Here is a 17,154-nt window from a genome sequence, read left to right on the forward strand (position 1 = left end):
GTTGAAATTGAATTAATATATTTCAAAACTTTTTCCACAAGAATAAATTATCATCACATATCTAGCACATACATTTTTAGTCTGTTAATATAAAGCAATAAACCAGTACAAAACAGGAATAGATGGAGGAAAAACACTCAGTCTTTTAACCTTTAATTATTAAGCAGTTTTAATAGCATTCCCCTAGATGGTAAGGGAATTTTTAATGTGCTTTAATGAAATATTTTAAAACTTTCTTACCTTTTTGAAATCTCATTCAATGAAACTTGTTTTCGTTTCACAGGAATTTAAATGTACCAAGATCATGATTGTAAAAATTAAGAGACATATTAGCTATTTTAACTCAGCAATGACTTTATATAATACTGTACTGCACATTTATGTAACAGCTTTCATCATCAACAATCTAAAGTGCTTTGCAAGGTACATATTTTAGAAATTGCTTCTGAATGGAGTCATTTTGGTGGCAGCTCTTTAATGACACCTATTACTGTATAAAGCAGTAGAGTAGGAAAGACAAGTATTGTATCAGTACAAAAAGAAGCCCAAACCACAATAGTTAGGAGTAATAAAAAATGGAATAACTGAAAATTTCTGTGTTCCTTCATTTTCAAGAGTTATAAATTTGGTTTTCTTTCATTTGCTTCATATGGTAAGACTTTTTGACTACTTTGTATCAAATCCAGCTAGCGTATTTTCTTGGTTGAAGATGTCAGCTTTTGAAACAGTTGTTCCTGGATTATTATACCACGCTACTCATTTTTGCCAGTTACTTGATTTCTCCTGAGAAGTGATTGTTAACTGACATGAGCTGGCCAAAATCAAAAAGTCAAGAAGCTGAAACAAGAATACAGAGAAGCAAGTTAGAGAAGCTATCAACTGTTAATAGGGCTTACTTTTATACAAAGAAAAAGAAATAAAAATGTAGACATCATATGGAATATTTTGTGATGGATGAAAAGGTACAACATTCAATATATTCTCTGAGTTTTCTTTCTGTCTCCATCCTTTTTAATCTTACATTTTATCTGTGCATCAAACACATAAAGAATGGGATTTGGCAAAAGAACTTCTCATTATGGAATACAGTCTGTGTCCTTTCCAGCTGCAGGAAGTATAAAAAAAATTAAATTGTATTTTAACTTTGTAGGTATCCACAAAAGTAACTTCTGACTTAAAGAGGCAGTATCCTTGTAGTTTTTTTATTACCTTGGACCTTTGTGTTTACTTTACTGGCTAGTGACATTTCAAAGAAAGGGAAACAATAGCTTTTCCACTTGACATGTGGTGAAATCGTAACTAGCTTTGTTTTTCCATAAACCTGGAAAATATTTGCCCAAAGATTAGGAAAAAAATATGACTCAGTGTATTTTCTTTAGGATAGTAATTATTTCAGATAATATGGAGTTTCTAAGGGAGATGTAATGTATTTTAAAAAGAAAGAACAAAAGAAAAATTTCTGGATGTCATAAGTGTAGTTATTACGAAATATTTTTACATTTTTTGGGTTTTTTTGCAGGTTTAGATCCAGATAAGCATCTAGGAAAAACTCTAGGTGAAATGGAGCCTATTCTTTTGGACGTAAGTATAACTTAAAGGATATTCATATAGTTAAACTTGCAGTTAAAAAGAAACACAGGCAGAAATTTGGTAAAATTAACTTAATAAAAACTACTTACTTTAATAAATTAGGTGTTAACCCAAAGCTTAGCTTTATACACAGAATATAAGCCTTTGCTAAGGACTTTTCATATGAAAAGCATTATTTCTTGACACAGTTTACAAATGGTGTCACCATCTTTAAAACAAACTAAGCGCATGAAACCTCAGTATTGCAGGAACACTAACTGATATTTCAATATGATATGTTAAATATTATATTAATATGATAAACCTAAATAATTGTAAGTTAAGACTTTCGCAGCAAGAAATTGTGTGACGAAATCATAGGTGATGGAAAACTTTACCGAAGATTCCTATTTGCACGTTTGCTACCATTTACACAATCAGACTGCATTCAGTAGGGCCTTTAAAAAATGGAATGAGATCTATTCCTGAGGATGTATTTCATTCTGTGTAAAGGATTGTGTGTCCTCAAACCAGGTAATGCTTGTTTGCAGAGCTAATGGATTTATTTAAAGAAAAATCATTCAGCTAGGGGGAAAAAAAAGACAAGATTTTGTACTTGAGGCTTCTTTGAGTTTGATATAGAAGAATCAAACAACAAGCTAAATAACTTTTAAGAATGACAGTTCTGAAATTATGTTTTTGTTTATTGTTTGTGAAAAATGCAAGTTTACCAGAATTCCTTGTCCTTGAGCCTGTTAGATACCTGCAATTATTGCATGTCTGTTAAAAGGGCCTTGATGTAACTTTCAGCGTAGGCTGTCTAAATGTCCACAAAATGATATGCTAAAAGTACTTCTCATTGTTCATCTGGGTTACTGGTCAGCCTGGCTTCATTAGTAGTTTGTTTTGGAACACTTAAGCATATGGCAAACTTGTGAAAGAGACAGAAAAAGTAACCAGAACTTTAAAAATCTCTTTTGCTACTGAAAGATAGTTACATAGAAGATGGGCAATTGCTACTTGGCAAAGCTATAAAAGAATAATTAACATGCATAGCATTCAAATAACCTTACCTGAAGAGATGGTGTTGATCTGTTCTTAACTTGAGGTTTGTTTCTTCAGACCTGGAGAATCTGCCCAAAAATCTTCCCCTCCTCCTCCCTGGCCCTCTGCTGTGTAAACTAGTTGGTATACAATCCCGTTCATTATCTTTTTTTTTTTGAAATCTTGTAAATCATCTCAACGTTCTGCATTCACAGAAAGCTTTTGTAATGAAAATTCAGGTTGCAGCCTCTGTGGGGTTGCAGCTGGGTAACTACTTGCCTCAGTTGAATCAGTAGTCTTAATTTCTTTAAAACTGAAGCAGCAGGTATTGCAATTTTAATTGTGCTAATAAGAGGTATTCTACATTTGATTTCACTGTCATTCATTTTTAGAAGAAAATAATGAACTCTGAAATCCAAAAGTACATGGTATTTTTTGGTGAATTACACATATTCGTTATCATGTTTGATGTCTTAATTTAAGTGATTCTTACTTATTCGGTTTCACTGAAATTATTACTGTAATGGTTTAACACTTTCCAAGACCCACATTTGAAGGTTTTATCTTTTATTGATACAACAATAAACAGAGCAATGGCTGCTTAGCTTGAAGTGTATAAAGAGAGCATTCTGATGCTGCTTGCAATGCTTGTCAGGCCTTTGTAGGCAAGACTGCACAACTGATTATTTGTTAATTTGGCTGTTGCTTGTTTATATGCATGCTATGAAAGTCAAAGCCAGTACAAATACATTTTTTTACTGGATACTTAGTTGGCTTTAAGGCCCAATAAAACCAAATTATTAACTATAAACTGAAGAAAAATACTTACAATGTGAAAAATACACTTACAAGCCAGTGAACTCTTCAGCATCAGAAGTTCTGGCAGACAGAATGTGAAAACAAGGAGTTCACAATTTCCAGTAAGGAGTAGAGATAAAATTTAAGATTCTGACCATATCATATAAGACACCATAATGATTTAATGTTTAACACTGCGCATCTCCAAAACTACAATGGCTTTATATTCTCATGATCTTTGATTGGTACTCAATTATTTAACCAATAATTTCAAATTTTACAGTAAAAAATTGTTTTTCTTGTTGGGGTTTTTAGCTAATATAGTTTTTTCCTGGTTTTTTTTTTATTGTTTTTTGAGTTCTATGTTGACATCTGATGTTACCTTACCATAGCTGTTTATACAGCTAGGTGCAGGGTATTTCTTTACAGTATTTTTCCTAGTATGATATGCAAGTTTGTGAGAATTTTTGCAGTTCTGTTTGGAATTAATTAAGTAATGTTCCCTATGTTCTTCAGTTTTCTTGAAAGTTACTTAATATCTGAGTAATTTAGTTCCCAGAAAAATGCCAATGTCTTTGATAAAGAGACACAAAATATCATGTATGTTGAGTAATTTGGTATTTCTGGGGAGTATCTTTTACTTTTAGTACATACTCAGAAAGTTCAACTTTTCTGGTACTACAGATCTGGAATTAGAACTCACTTTTGTTTTGTTTTATTTTGTTTTGCTTTGTTTTGTACTAAATGTTTACCTTAAGGAACAGTCAATGAAACCAACTTGTATTACTATAATGCACCTGTTAGAATTTGTCTTTTGGATATATAAGAAATAAACATGAACTAGTCATGCTCTTTTTAGCAAAAAAATCTCTGGTTGAGGCATTATAAGAGTAGTGGTTAGAAAAAATCCCCAACAAACCCACAACCCAGCCCTGACTTCCTCCACTCAGTTATTTGGCTTTGGAAACTTATTATTGCTTAAATTTTCAGTCTTCTGATTTACTTTATTTTATGTGCAAAGTAGAAATTATAATTAATAATTACTGACATAAAAGTGAGGGTTTTTTTGCAGTAGCAGCAGAAAAATGGAGGACTAGGGAGTAGGAAAAACTTTCTGCAGTTGTTATTGCATACAGAATGTTGAACTTAGGAGTGCCATGATGATGTGCCACCCATACTTTTATCAGGGGTGAATATTACTGGCTCAGGACATGGGCATCACAGAAAGGAAAGTTTTTTAATTATTGCTTTTTCCTGGTTGATAGGTCTTTGATTAATTTTTGAGGAGTGGATGCTAGCTAATTGCTAAATTATTAAATTGCTTTCATATCCCAATCTTTCCTCTGTAACAGGGATCTAAGATTTTTACACTAAAGAATTTTCTGTCAACTTATGTCTCAGACTGTGATCCCACTCTCCTTTGAATTTATTAATAGAATGGCAAATGGACATTATGGTTATATTTGTCTGTAATTCTTGCTCTGTCAGTAGCCAGTAGGAAAATGTGTATTTGTGTGCTTGTCTCATAAGTTAATGAGATCTTGATGTAAAGAGCATTTCTTTAAATATGAGAGTTTGTTAAGTTTTACAATTTTTTTGTCTGGGAACAAAGTCTTCACTTGAAAAAGGAATTTAATTTAAAAACAAACTCAAAAATTTATTTTTCACTACAAAAGTTAAAGAAGGAAGCTTTAATCCTTGTGTTTCATTCTCAAGGTAGGAAGAGACTGTTCTTCAGGTAATGTTTGTAACGGTCATTTATATGTATCTTATTTATATGCATACCCTGTAAGCTCATTGTGTACTTAAGATAAACTTTGTGTAGTCTAGGAGATGGTTTCATCACAGATTTCTGTTGGAGTTTGAAGTGGACTGGCATTACTTGCAATTAGTTATGTTTGATTTGTAAATTTGCAGTTTTCTGGCTCATCTGAACTAGAAGGCAGATTAAGCAACCATAAAATTTAGTGCAAAATTCCATGCTGTGGCATTATTATTAATATAGCATCCAATATGCAAACCAAAATAATCAGCCTTCAAATAATATTCTAAATTATTAAAAGGCAAAATTCTCATGCAATTGATGACATGAACGTTAAGGATCTGTTCTATGTGCTGCTAAATATCTTTTGGTCCTGTTGACATTTGTGAGAACTGAAAACCCTTTAGCACCTTGTATAATTGGTGTCAAGAATTATGTTGAAACCAGTGACATTGAAAATGAGAATTTCTCACAAGATAGGAAATGGTCTTACATCTTCTGAGTATTCAATGTTAATTGCCAATAATTAGTCTAGACACTATTTACAAACAGAGATATTAATTTTAAAAGTGACTTGTAAACAGTCACTCCATGTATTCACTGTGGAAAGGTTAGTTAGAAAGATCTCTCCTGGTTTTCTCTCTTCCAATGTTTTAATAGTTTCTTTAGGTTTTTTTGTTTGTTTTTGTTTGGTTTTTTTTTTTAAATAGAGTAAGAATAGAAGATTTTGACTAACTCTTTTGTAGGTTGTCCATTCTTATTGCATCAACATTAATTATTCCTGATGTATTTGTCCTATGTCCAACCTTGTTGCCATTGTTGACAGATGGAGTTCTCTTTTATGTCAGGAGTGTAATTTTTTAATGAGCTCTTAATTAAAGGTTTTCTTTTTCTCCTTTTCTTTGAAAGAAAATGTGGACAGTAAAATTAAAAATAACTCTCATAACAAGATACTGAAAAAATGTTTCATATATGTTACAAAGAGGTTTAGATTTTACAGTACCAGACAACTAAATATTCACACAGAGCATTACTTAGGTATTGTTTTCTCAGAGCATTTTCCTTTTCTGCAAAATAATGGCTGAAGACAATTTGGGCCTTTGGTTTAAGTAACTGAAGTTATAAACACTCTTTGAAGTTTTTAAATAAAAAGCTTTGAAAGAGAACTTTAAAGTAACACAAACTACATTCAGCTTCTGCAATAAAAATGCAGAATCGTTTGAATATATGTAATAGACTTGCTACACAAGTATTCTGGTAACCATATAAAAATGCAATCTATGATGTATAAATAACCCAGTCTTGTGTTTGCCTCAAAAGTAACAGCAGATTTGGAATTAATCTTATAGCCTGCAGATGGAGTTTCTCTAGCCCTCTGATGTTCTGGTGAGCTGTATTTCTACTTTGACTGTAGAAGCATCGTGGGCTTCTGTTCCTTTAAGGAAAGACATAAAGGGGTTAAATAAATATTCCCAAAAGTATCTGGTGTTGGCAATGGAGTTGAGGACTGCAGTTCAAGTTCTTATGAGTCACTTAAAACAGAATGTTAGTACTTGTTTCATGTTAAAAACCTGGCTAGGGCTTGGCTTGAATCACTGCAGTGACAGTTTAGAAGGTGATATAATCTGCTGCTGAGGGCATGAATTTCTCCTGCAGAGAAAGAGAAGGTGTCCCCATGCTCAGATTTGGTGCTTGTTTACTGTCTATCAATACAGTACATTGAGACAGTAGTACAGTGAGCTACTGAGCAGCTACTGAGTACTCCTTTCACCAGCAAAAGAACTTTGGTTCATGCTCTGCAGCTGCTCATTTGTAAAGCAGGAATTAATTAAGATAGTAATGTCTCATATTTTGAATGTTTCAGTTTATCTAGTTATGTGTTTAAGTAAGATATGCAGATCTTCAGGAATATTAATAAATACTTGTTTAGAAAGTATATTAAGTACAGTTTATAAAAGAAACGCTTCTCTTTAGATCTTTCTTTAGCTTTTTGCTTTTGACTTTACAAAATTCTCCTTTGTTTTATTAGATTTTTTAAAAATAATATTTATCAAAAAATAGAGTGCAGTTTCTGAATCTGTTGTCAAAAAATGTTTTCATTTTATACTTCTATGTGAAGTGCCACTTCTTGTGTTGACTCACAGTAAAAGTTTTTCCTACAGGTGAAATAGATACACTCAAGACAAGTAAGGGAGTCTGAACAACCTTTCATGGCCACTGATAAAGAAGAACTGGAATAAATTTGTCCATCTAAATATTACACTGCCTGTTCTACTTAAAATATAACACATCAATAGTTTTTAATCACTGTAATAGACATACAAAGAAATCAAGTATGATGTTTGGGATTTTTCAGCTCTGTAATGTGTAGTCTTTTAGAAACTACATGTCCGTTTAAACCCCAGCCAGCAACCCGTATGTACTGTTTTCGACATTTTCAGCAAAATATGTTTAATAAACTTCTTTAGTGTAATACTTACGTGTTTCAATTTCTCTTTTGTGATAGCTCTCTGAGAAATACGGAGTCCATGTTTGTGGAGAAGGAGGAGAATATGAAACATTCACTCTGGACTGCCCTCTGTTTAAGAAGAGAATAGTTGTGTAAGTAATAGTTTCTTTTATTTCCTTATATTAAAGCAATGGGAGCATCTTAAAATTTTGTTTGAGACAACTAGAGGTGGTAAGAGGTAATGCATGGTATTTACAGAGGTACAGCATGTTCTTTAAGTTCACAGACACGTTGTTTAACACTGGCAAAGTCCTCTGGAAAACTAAATCAATACCTGACACGATGAGGCGTTCATAGAGGGCTATAAACTTTTTAGACATTTGCTCTTTCGTTTACTTGCTGATTATGGCCTGCAGTAAAACTGGTACCTATACACTGACACTTTTATCCTTTCATGAAGTGTGAATTCCCTGTAATATTTATCTTTCATTACGGCTAAATTTGATAAAGTGCCACATCAGTAGCCTGCGGGTTCCATTAACTGTGTATGTGTGTGTGTGTAAGTTCAGTAGCTTAGAATGATAACAATAAACACTTTTATTCAATTACTATAGGATGTTTTAAATACAAACTTCATATGAATCCATCTCAATTACAAGGAATAGTTTATTCGTTTGACATTAATTGCTAAAATCTGTGTAGCGAGCTGTGGAAAATATTTGTGTCTTGTTTCTTATTAGCCTGTTAAGTAGCTAGGCCTGCACGCTTCAAGTAAAATATTTTGACTGCTGTTCTTTCTCTGAAGCAAGGAAATAGACCAGTAATCATGTAACCAGTAGTTTTAGTGCAGGTCCTGATTATGGAGCATGTAGACACAAATAAGGCTTTCATGGTGCAGGTCCATTTGTTTTATTTTCCTGTAAGACTGGGATCTGTCTGTGTACGGAATAGAGAACCAAGAACAGCTAGCTCCATTTCATTGCATGGCATTTGGGAGGAGCAGATCAACAGACACTGGCAGCTAATCTGGCAGATGTCCACTGAAGTACTGGTTGATCATGCCCTTGGTTTGGGATCTACCAAAGAGCAGTTTAAGTAGGAATATATTATAATATATTCTACATGTATATCTTGTTCTTATCTGAACCCATGATTTTGGCCTTTTGTTCCTGTTTTTCTCAACTCCATCCCACCACATGGGGAGGGGAAAGCAGGGGCAGGGGGCAGTGGAAGAGGGAAGTATATGGTTTTGGAGAGTCTCAGTGGGGACACTGAATTTGGGAGTACCATTCCTAAAGCAGGACTACATCCTGATACAATTTTTAACTGAACTTGTATAAACATTACAACCTAGAGGTTAAAACCTGTCAGGGTTTTCAAGATCCCTCAATTCCTGAACAACTCCAAAACATCTCCTGAGTTAAAAGTTTCTGAGGGAGACAATGAAGAATACTTTTGCCTACAAAAGAGGTATGATGGATTAACATTGGCTGGCTGCCAGGTTCCCACTAAGGTGCTCTCACTCTCCCTGTTTAGGAAGACAGGGAGAGAAAATAAGACTAAAAGATCTATAGGTCCAGAAGAGAGCAGTGTGGTGGCTTACCAATTACTGTCATGGAAACTGACATTGAATTTGGGGAAAATTAATTTAATTTATTGCCAAATTTCATTTAAAAAAAAAGTAGGATAGTGGGAAGTAAATACACCTCTTCTCACCTTGTTCTTCCCAGGCTTAGCTTCACTTCCTCATTTCTGACTTTTCTGCATCCTCCCCACTGAGCAGTGCAGGGAGGTGGAGAATGAAACTGTAGTTTGGTATGTAGTCAGTTTGTAGCACTGTCTTTGCTGCCCCCTTCTCTTCACACTTTTTCCCTGCTCCAGCCTGGGTCTTTTCCATGGCTCCATCATGAACTGTTACAAGGTGTGTCCTTCCCATCAGGCAAGTTCTTCAAGAACTGCTCCAGTGCATGTGCTTTCTATGGAGTATAGTCCCTCAGGAACAGACAGCTACTCATGGGTCTTCCATGGGATTTAGACCTGTCAGCAAAACTGCTTTTGTGTGGGTTTCTGCACAGACTGCAGTGTGTGTATCTGCTGTGATGTGGTCCTTCCTGGCCTGCAGGGAAGCAACCTGCTTCACCATGGTCTTTTCCACAGGCTATGTAAAATCTGTTCTGGCATTTGAAGCATCTCTGCTCACTCCTTCTTCATTGACTTTTGTGTCTGCAGGGCTGTCTCTACCATGTTTTTCTCACTCCTGTTGCAGCATAGTTTTCAAACATGTTACCACTGAGACACCACCAGTGTTGCTGATGAGCTCAGCATCCGTTGGTCTCATGTCATAGAGACCACCTCTGAACACTAACCCCTGCCACATAAACCTAAAACAACAGGACAAAATCTAGTACGCCTTTCATTTATAACATTGCTTGCAGGTAGTGTTTTCACTGGTCAGTGATTTGCTGTCTTAAACTTGGCAAAATATGTTTCTGCATTATATCCCTGCAAAGTAAAGAAGTATGCTGGCTCTGGAAAAAATAAAATGCAACCTTGAACGTTACTTACTATGGAGAAATGGGAGACTCTTTAATGTAAGACGGTATGACAAGTTCTTCTGAATGCTGAGTTGAATTCTTGCCATTCTTCTCTGACTTCATTAAAAAATGTGCCTCACAAAGGAAGCATGACAGATTGAGTGAAACATATATTTGAAAATAAACAATATCTAGTAGTGAAAGCAAAATCTTACAACCAAAATATTAAACAAGAGTCAGATTGGGTTTTATCTGGTTTTCCCAGGTAGTCTATTGTAATCCAGTTGTCAGCTTTCTTACTCTCATGTTTGAAATGTACCAAGCATTTCCTGTCCTTCTTATGCTGATATTTAAAGTACAATTGATCAACATTTCTTGAAATTTTAAATATCTATTTCTCATTTATATGAATATAATTTAATATCTACTCTTGTGATATAGACCTATTTGTTTGTGGAAGGCAGAAAAGTTTGGTCTTTTGGAAAGTAAATTGTCACATTTTGAATATTTGGGAAATACCATTTTCCTTTATATACCTTACTATTAGCTCTATGTTTAGGCTTGTAATTCTAGGTTTTGAGTTAAAAGCAAAATTATAAAATTATAATTTCTACAAACATGAAAAAATAGTCATGTTCTGAGAAGCATTGATTGTACTCTCAGCCTTGTTCTAACTTGATATATTTGTCCTGAGACAGTGGTACAGAGTGTTTATAAATGACTGGATGTTTTCTAGGTCTTCAAGAAGTCTTGAGAGATCAGACGATTTTGATTTCAAAACAAATAGCAGATTGAGACAGTTTTTCAACTATTCTTAATTTTTTTCAATCTTACAAAAATTTCCTTAACAAAATTCCTGTGTTTCCATTACAATCAAACAGGAATCATCTTAGATAGTCAAGTTCCTACTCAAAATTCAGGCTTTTAGTGTGAAATGGCCTTATATAATTTATTTGGGTCTCTGAAATCACTGTCTTTCATTTTAAATGTCTACTTTTCCTGTGTTTTGGGTTGGTTGGGTTTTTTTTACTATTTCCCAAGCTGGATATGACATGTCAAGTTCAGGACTTCATCAGTTTTTTTAAATTGGAGACTAATTGGATGTGAACTGAACTATTCTGCTTTCCACCTATTTTTTTTACACTTATTTCTGTTAGAATTAGAAGACACCATTGTCATTTGAAAAGAATTATTTTAATCATAAAAGCTATGTATAAAGCATCTTACATCTTGGATATAAACACTATTTTAATCATAAAGAATCTTGGTAATTACTCCCAGGAACGAAAGTATTCATCAAAATACTTTAATAGTTTCCTTAAAGTGGATCTTCTTATGTTAAAGGTATATATCATTACTGTGTGACATTTTGTTATTTTTAAATTCCAAAACACATTTTATAGAATAGACATTTCTGTTAATTTTAGACTTTAGTTGAGGAACAGGGATCTGGCCAAAGCTGCAACTGCTTTGAGTTTGCATTGATTTTATGTGGTATTACTATAAATCTATCTATATCATCTCTTTGAACGCTATGAAGGTACCAAGCGCATCATGGTTTCCAGAAAACTATGTGTGTCCTTAGCCTTACTTTCAACAATTTTCAGATTTTCTTGTACTGCTTCTGAATTTCTGTTTTCCTTGAGTTTCTCACCTTCTGATGTTTGTTTCTTAGAGCTACCTTTTTCTTAAGTAGTAAAACCATGCAGATGGATATAACAGATACTGCCTCTTGTGAATCAAAGTGTGACAGATTGTGTCTGTAAAAATGAAAACTAAAATTAACTAATTTGAATCAGCACACAGGAAGTTTAACATTGTTACCAACACATTTGGCATTAAAAAGTTATGTCTAGTAGTCTTCACTATCAGATGCAAGATGGCTGGATCAGTCAATTTCTCAGTATGCAATACTGTATGTTGTTAATACTTAAAAAACCAATCCCTGGAGCATTAATCAAAACAGTGGATTTTGAAAAATCTCCTGTTGATGAATTTAAAGATTGCTGTACATATTAGTCTCTGGGATCTAAAACACAGTGTAGTTTATATTTTCATAGGCTACAGCTAAGTAATTCTCTTAATATTGGTCTGTAAGTGTGGGGAAATAGTGGAAGATTGTCATGAAGGGTTGTAAATACACTCAAGTGACTTGCAGCTGGGGTGTCAAAAACACATGTATCATAGTAATTGTTTCTGGCCTCTTGTGTTGGAGGAGTAGAGCATCTGTGTTTAGGTAACATAGGCCTATGATAGACTATGGGGCCCTATGGAACATGCTTGAGATTCCTGCCTGGCTATGGGAAAGATCAAAGAAGAGAGGGATATTGCACCTGTGCAAATCCCTGAGATACAGGAGAGACCTACAGGTTTGGTGATGCTCTAGCATGCACCAAGTCTCTGCAGTGCCTGTGTCCCTTCTTTTGTGCCCCTGCCTGAACGCTGCTTCAGGGGTCCCAGGTGATGAGGTGATGAAAACAAGCTTACTCTTTGCATTTCATCCGTGGTTTTATGGTTGTTGCTGTATCTCCTGTGCCAGCTCACACAGGAAGTATAGTTTATTCTTTTTGAAAATTGAAAATTCTTGAAGGTAATGTATTCTTCAACACTGTGATTTTATATAACAATCTTTTTCTTAATTTATATGAAAGCATTGATAAGAAATTAATAGATTTTCAAAGACTTACCTGAGATTTTGTGTTATACAGTGACTAAGTGTTGTCTCTATGTAAAACTATGTACTATACTATTTGTTGGTAATTTTTTTTTTATTTCAGAGATTCAGCAAAGGTGATCATGCATTCAGCGGATGCATTTGCACCTGTGGCCTACCTTCATTTTTTAAAATTACATCTGGAGAATAAGGCAAGTAGGCTGTGAATTTTGTTTTCGTTTAAAGCTATATGCATGCTTTCTAGTTGTGTTGTTTTGTCACAATTTGGAGTGAACTATCATATTCTCATATAGGTGTTCCATTCAAATAACAATGTATATATTTAGCTGAATTTCAGAATTTACTCTTAGGAAAGACCAAACATACTTGTTTCAAAGTGAATGAATGGAGGTAGTATATTTGTTGTGGCATTTTTCATCTTGAAAACTCAAGGTGCTCCGTCAGTGTGGTTCAGTCAAGCACATGTGCAGCCTGGGTAGAGCATCTGCACTGTAGAACACAACTGTATTAGGAAACCATATGAGCAGCATTAACTTGTTGGGAGGTTGCTTCTGTTTTTGATGTTTCTGTTGTAAAGTGGATGATTTAAAAACTTGCTAACCTGTAAGTGCTTGAGTTTTGAATGTTCTGGGTTTAGGATATTTTCCATATGAAAAATACACCTAATGAATGACTTTTAATCACGTGGAGATTATCTTGGTCAAAAATTTTGAAGGAATCATTTTTAGTTTGTTAGAATTATTTCTATCAACTTACGATTCTATAGAAAGAGCAGAACAGGAATAGGAACTCCGGTCGTTTAAATGCTGCAGATTTTCATGTGAGCAGAACTAAGATCAAAACAGACAATATTTTTATTTCTATTTGTCATCACTTTTCTGTTTTTCACTTTATTATTTTACAGTTAAAAATTATTTTTTTTCTTCCTGAGCCTCTACAAGTGTTAGTATTTTGTTGAAGAGAGTGCATCGTGATCTGTGTTCTGTTGTTGCAGTCATCTTTGTATAGCTCTTCCTATGTCTTTCTGCACTTTGATGATAGAAGTGCAGAAATTGTTACAGAACATTATTCTATTGGTATTTCAAATTTCATGTCTCTTAACCAACATTTCCTGCATGTCTTTTAATAGATCATGCCTACCGCTCTTCCCTCTCCTTTTTTTTTTTTAATTTTATTGTTCGAAACAGATAAATTACCCCAGTGTTTCTCTTCCATGATGGCCTCATTTTGCCTTGGAAAGTAAATTGTATTTCATCCTGTCGATTTCTAGGTTTGGATTTCTTTTAAAAATAAAACATTAAATATTTGTGTAGGAGACTGTGAAAAGGATATCAACTATGTGAAGCAAAACCAAATAGGCTGAATAAAGGAAAACTTGGAAATGTGGTAGGGTGGGGAAGACTGATAATATATTAATATTTCTTTGGGGGCACTGACTTTATTGCTCATGGCAAACTTGATGCTAAAATGTACCATACATCTCTACAATGTGACAGGCTAGGGAAAATGAAAACCACAAAGCTTTACATAAATCAGGGGAAAAATCATATTAAAATGCATAACATTTGATATAAGAATCAAGATTTTACTTTTATCTGTTCAACAGCTCTTTTCCCCTTCTTATGTAGATATTTTAGATTTGGTTAAAGCCTCACAGTTTCAGGCAGTGTTGTAGTAAACCATATTTCCAATCCATTGTAGAAAACCTGTCACACATTGCAAGGGGTAAGGTTTGCAGCAGCTTGCCCTGCTTTTTGGTATATAAATTAATGTATATTTAAAAGGAAAAGAGTCTAATTTTTTAAATAGTTGTCTCATAAGGAAAAGCATTAGTATCTTTTGGCTATAGATTATTTTATGTCATGGTAAAACAGGCTAAGTTTTTGAGAAGTTATGAATATGGAGAACCAGTCTGTCTTTTAGACCATAACTAGTGGCATCATTTAACTGCATAATAATAAAGGCATGCCTTCAAGACTGATATGCCTGTAGTATTGTACTTTTGCTCACTATTTGGTGCTTATAAGCCTGTGGAAAAATTTAACTATCAGTTAACATTCGGCACTTAACAGCCAATCCCATAATAACAGAGTACTGCAGGAAAAAAACTGCTTCAGATGGAGAACTAATTTAAGTTTGAGGCTTTCAAGGGATTATTGAAAATTGGAAAAATAATACACGATTATGAACAATGTGTAAAAGTAGCCACTTTTTAAAGCACTTTGTAGAAAATATTAATAGACTCCACAGTGAAGTGTAATTGTAATAAGTACTATGACATTAGTTTTGTTATCATTTCTGCTGTGAGATAAACATATTTTTAACTGTATTGTATATTAATTTTGTCTTTGTTATTTGCCACAGGTGTTAATTTTACATTCCTTGAATTTACTTTTAAAATAATTTTGCAATTACAGCTAGTGCACCTTGGTCTCTGCTGTCTTTCCTCTTCTATAATGCATTTTCTTTAGCTAAATCTCTTCATGTTTGACTACAAAGCCTGTCTAGAAATTTGGTTTAGATTGTTTCTGGCAGCAAAATGAGCCCTTGTGCCTAGGGGAACATAACATTGTACTCACTGTTCTGGTTTAATATATTTCTGTGCAACTTCAGGATGTTTTTTGCATAATAATTGAAGCTTTTTAAAAACACACTTACTTTTCTTTCATAGATAGTGATGCAGAAAAGGCTAAAGAGATTAAATAAATTCTATATTTTATTATTAAAACTATTAAAATTAAGTAAATAATTTTTGTAGGCATTTTACAAAAAAACCCATTTAGAATAAATAAAAATGGTAATAAAATACTAATGCTCAAAATTTGGGAATGTCTCTTTTACTTCAGAGTAAAAAACAAGGTTATCAGTCTAATATAGATACCTAGCTTCATCAGTATTTTACTTTTCCAAGATAGTCACTTCATACACTTAAAATATAGAATGTTTTTTTCTGTGGGAGACAATTTCTGAAGCATATTCTAGAATCATTGAATTAGGTGTATTGGCCTTCTACTCAATAAAAATTAAATTCTGAGTATTTTCAATTAGGAAAGAACACAACTGTGAAACAAAATTTTTATTTACTTTGTCAGCACAATGAACTTGCTCTTATTTTCTGCTATATTGTTTGTTGGCTGTGTAAAGATCAGAAACAGAAATTAAAGCTGTTGGAGCTTCTGCTGATGGGAATATAGTTCTGATGACAACAGTGCACATACTAGCTGTTCATGCTTTCACATTTGCTCCCTGCATTTATTAATGAATACTTTGTTTTCAAGTTCCAGTGAGAAGGAGCACACATATATCAAACAATACAACATGGGAAACAGCAGCACTTTAACTCTGAATAGTCCAGAATTAGAGGGAATAATGTAATTTTCTTTGTACACTTTGCAGAAGAAATGAGCCCATTTGCCTATAAGAGATACAGGAATCATGCCTGCTGCTGATTTTTCTTATAATAGACATTACATTATATTACCTATTATAAACTGATAACTGTGTCTTCCTGTCTGTAAAAGATCTTGACCTTGTAGCTGGAACACATCAGAAGTGCAAGCAGTTTGCCCCTGTTAAATGGCAGGAGATCTATTGTGCAGGTCATTTTGGAGAAGATTTTAAAAACACTTGTAGAGTTCTGTAACTTGTACAATTGGAAATTTAGAAAAGGTTTTCAAGAGATATTTGCATGCCATGTGTACTAAAGGCATGTAATCCTATAGGTTATATATGATTTAATATTGTAGCCTATTTCTGTCCAGTTCCTCATTAATTATTTTAGTTAATCTAAAGTTTAGAACTTTAGCTGTAGAATTAGACTTCGTCAGTGATGTCAGGGCAAATAGGAAGGAATTTCAAGTTTCAAAACGTTTCATTGGTGGTGTTGTGGGCAGCATTTTTTTAATACTTCATCATCATTGAACAATACTTCTCCTAGGCAACCTTTAGTTTCCCTTCTTCGTCATAAGAATATAGATAACCCTTGTAGTTTTGTTTTCAAAACTTGATAACGAATATCATAGATTTTTTTTTGTACTCTGATTTATTTCAAACACTATGATAATAAATAAAGGATTTTCTTTTCTACTGTAGTTGATTGTAGATTCAGTCTAATTCTCTGAGGAAAGATAATTTTTCATTCTCTTTTCATAAAGAGATACTTTATTTGAAAGTATTTGGAGTAAAGGGCTTTCCTATGATTCTGTATATTGTACTCAAAATAATACAAGATGCATGTGATCTCCCTCATTATATTTATTTCAAGGAGTTCTGTTATCAAGGTACATCACAAGGAATAAAGAGGTTATTGTAATCTTTTGTCTTC

At 33.7% G+C, this 17,154-nt stretch overlaps 1 protein-coding gene across 3 annotated transcripts in view; it reads left to right on the top strand.

Moving 5' to 3' along the window:
• Window positions 1-17,154, top strand: part of DPH6 (diphthamine biosynthesis 6) — a 193,531-nt gene that overhangs the window by 57,112 nt on the left and 119,265 nt on the right. For 2 of the 3 annotated variants that reach the window (XM_062494401.1, XM_062494402.1), the window contains exons 6-8: window positions 1,520-1,581; window positions 7,680-7,774; window positions 12,934-13,025. In XM_062494401.1, the coding sequence (XP_062350385.1) occupies window positions 1,520-1,581; window positions 7,680-7,774; window positions 12,934-13,025 (249 nt within the window). The remainder of the gene's footprint in view (window positions 1-1,519; window positions 1,582-7,679; window positions 7,775-12,933; window positions 13,026-17,154) is intronic. The other variant, XM_062494400.1, reaches the window with a different exon arrangement.

This window comes from Cinclus cinclus, chromosome 6 (genome assembly GCF_963662255.1).
Source record: "Cinclus cinclus chromosome 6, bCinCin1.1, whole genome shotgun sequence".
Taxonomy (NCBI): domain Eukaryota; kingdom Metazoa; phylum Chordata; class Aves; order Passeriformes; family Cinclidae; genus Cinclus; species Cinclus cinclus.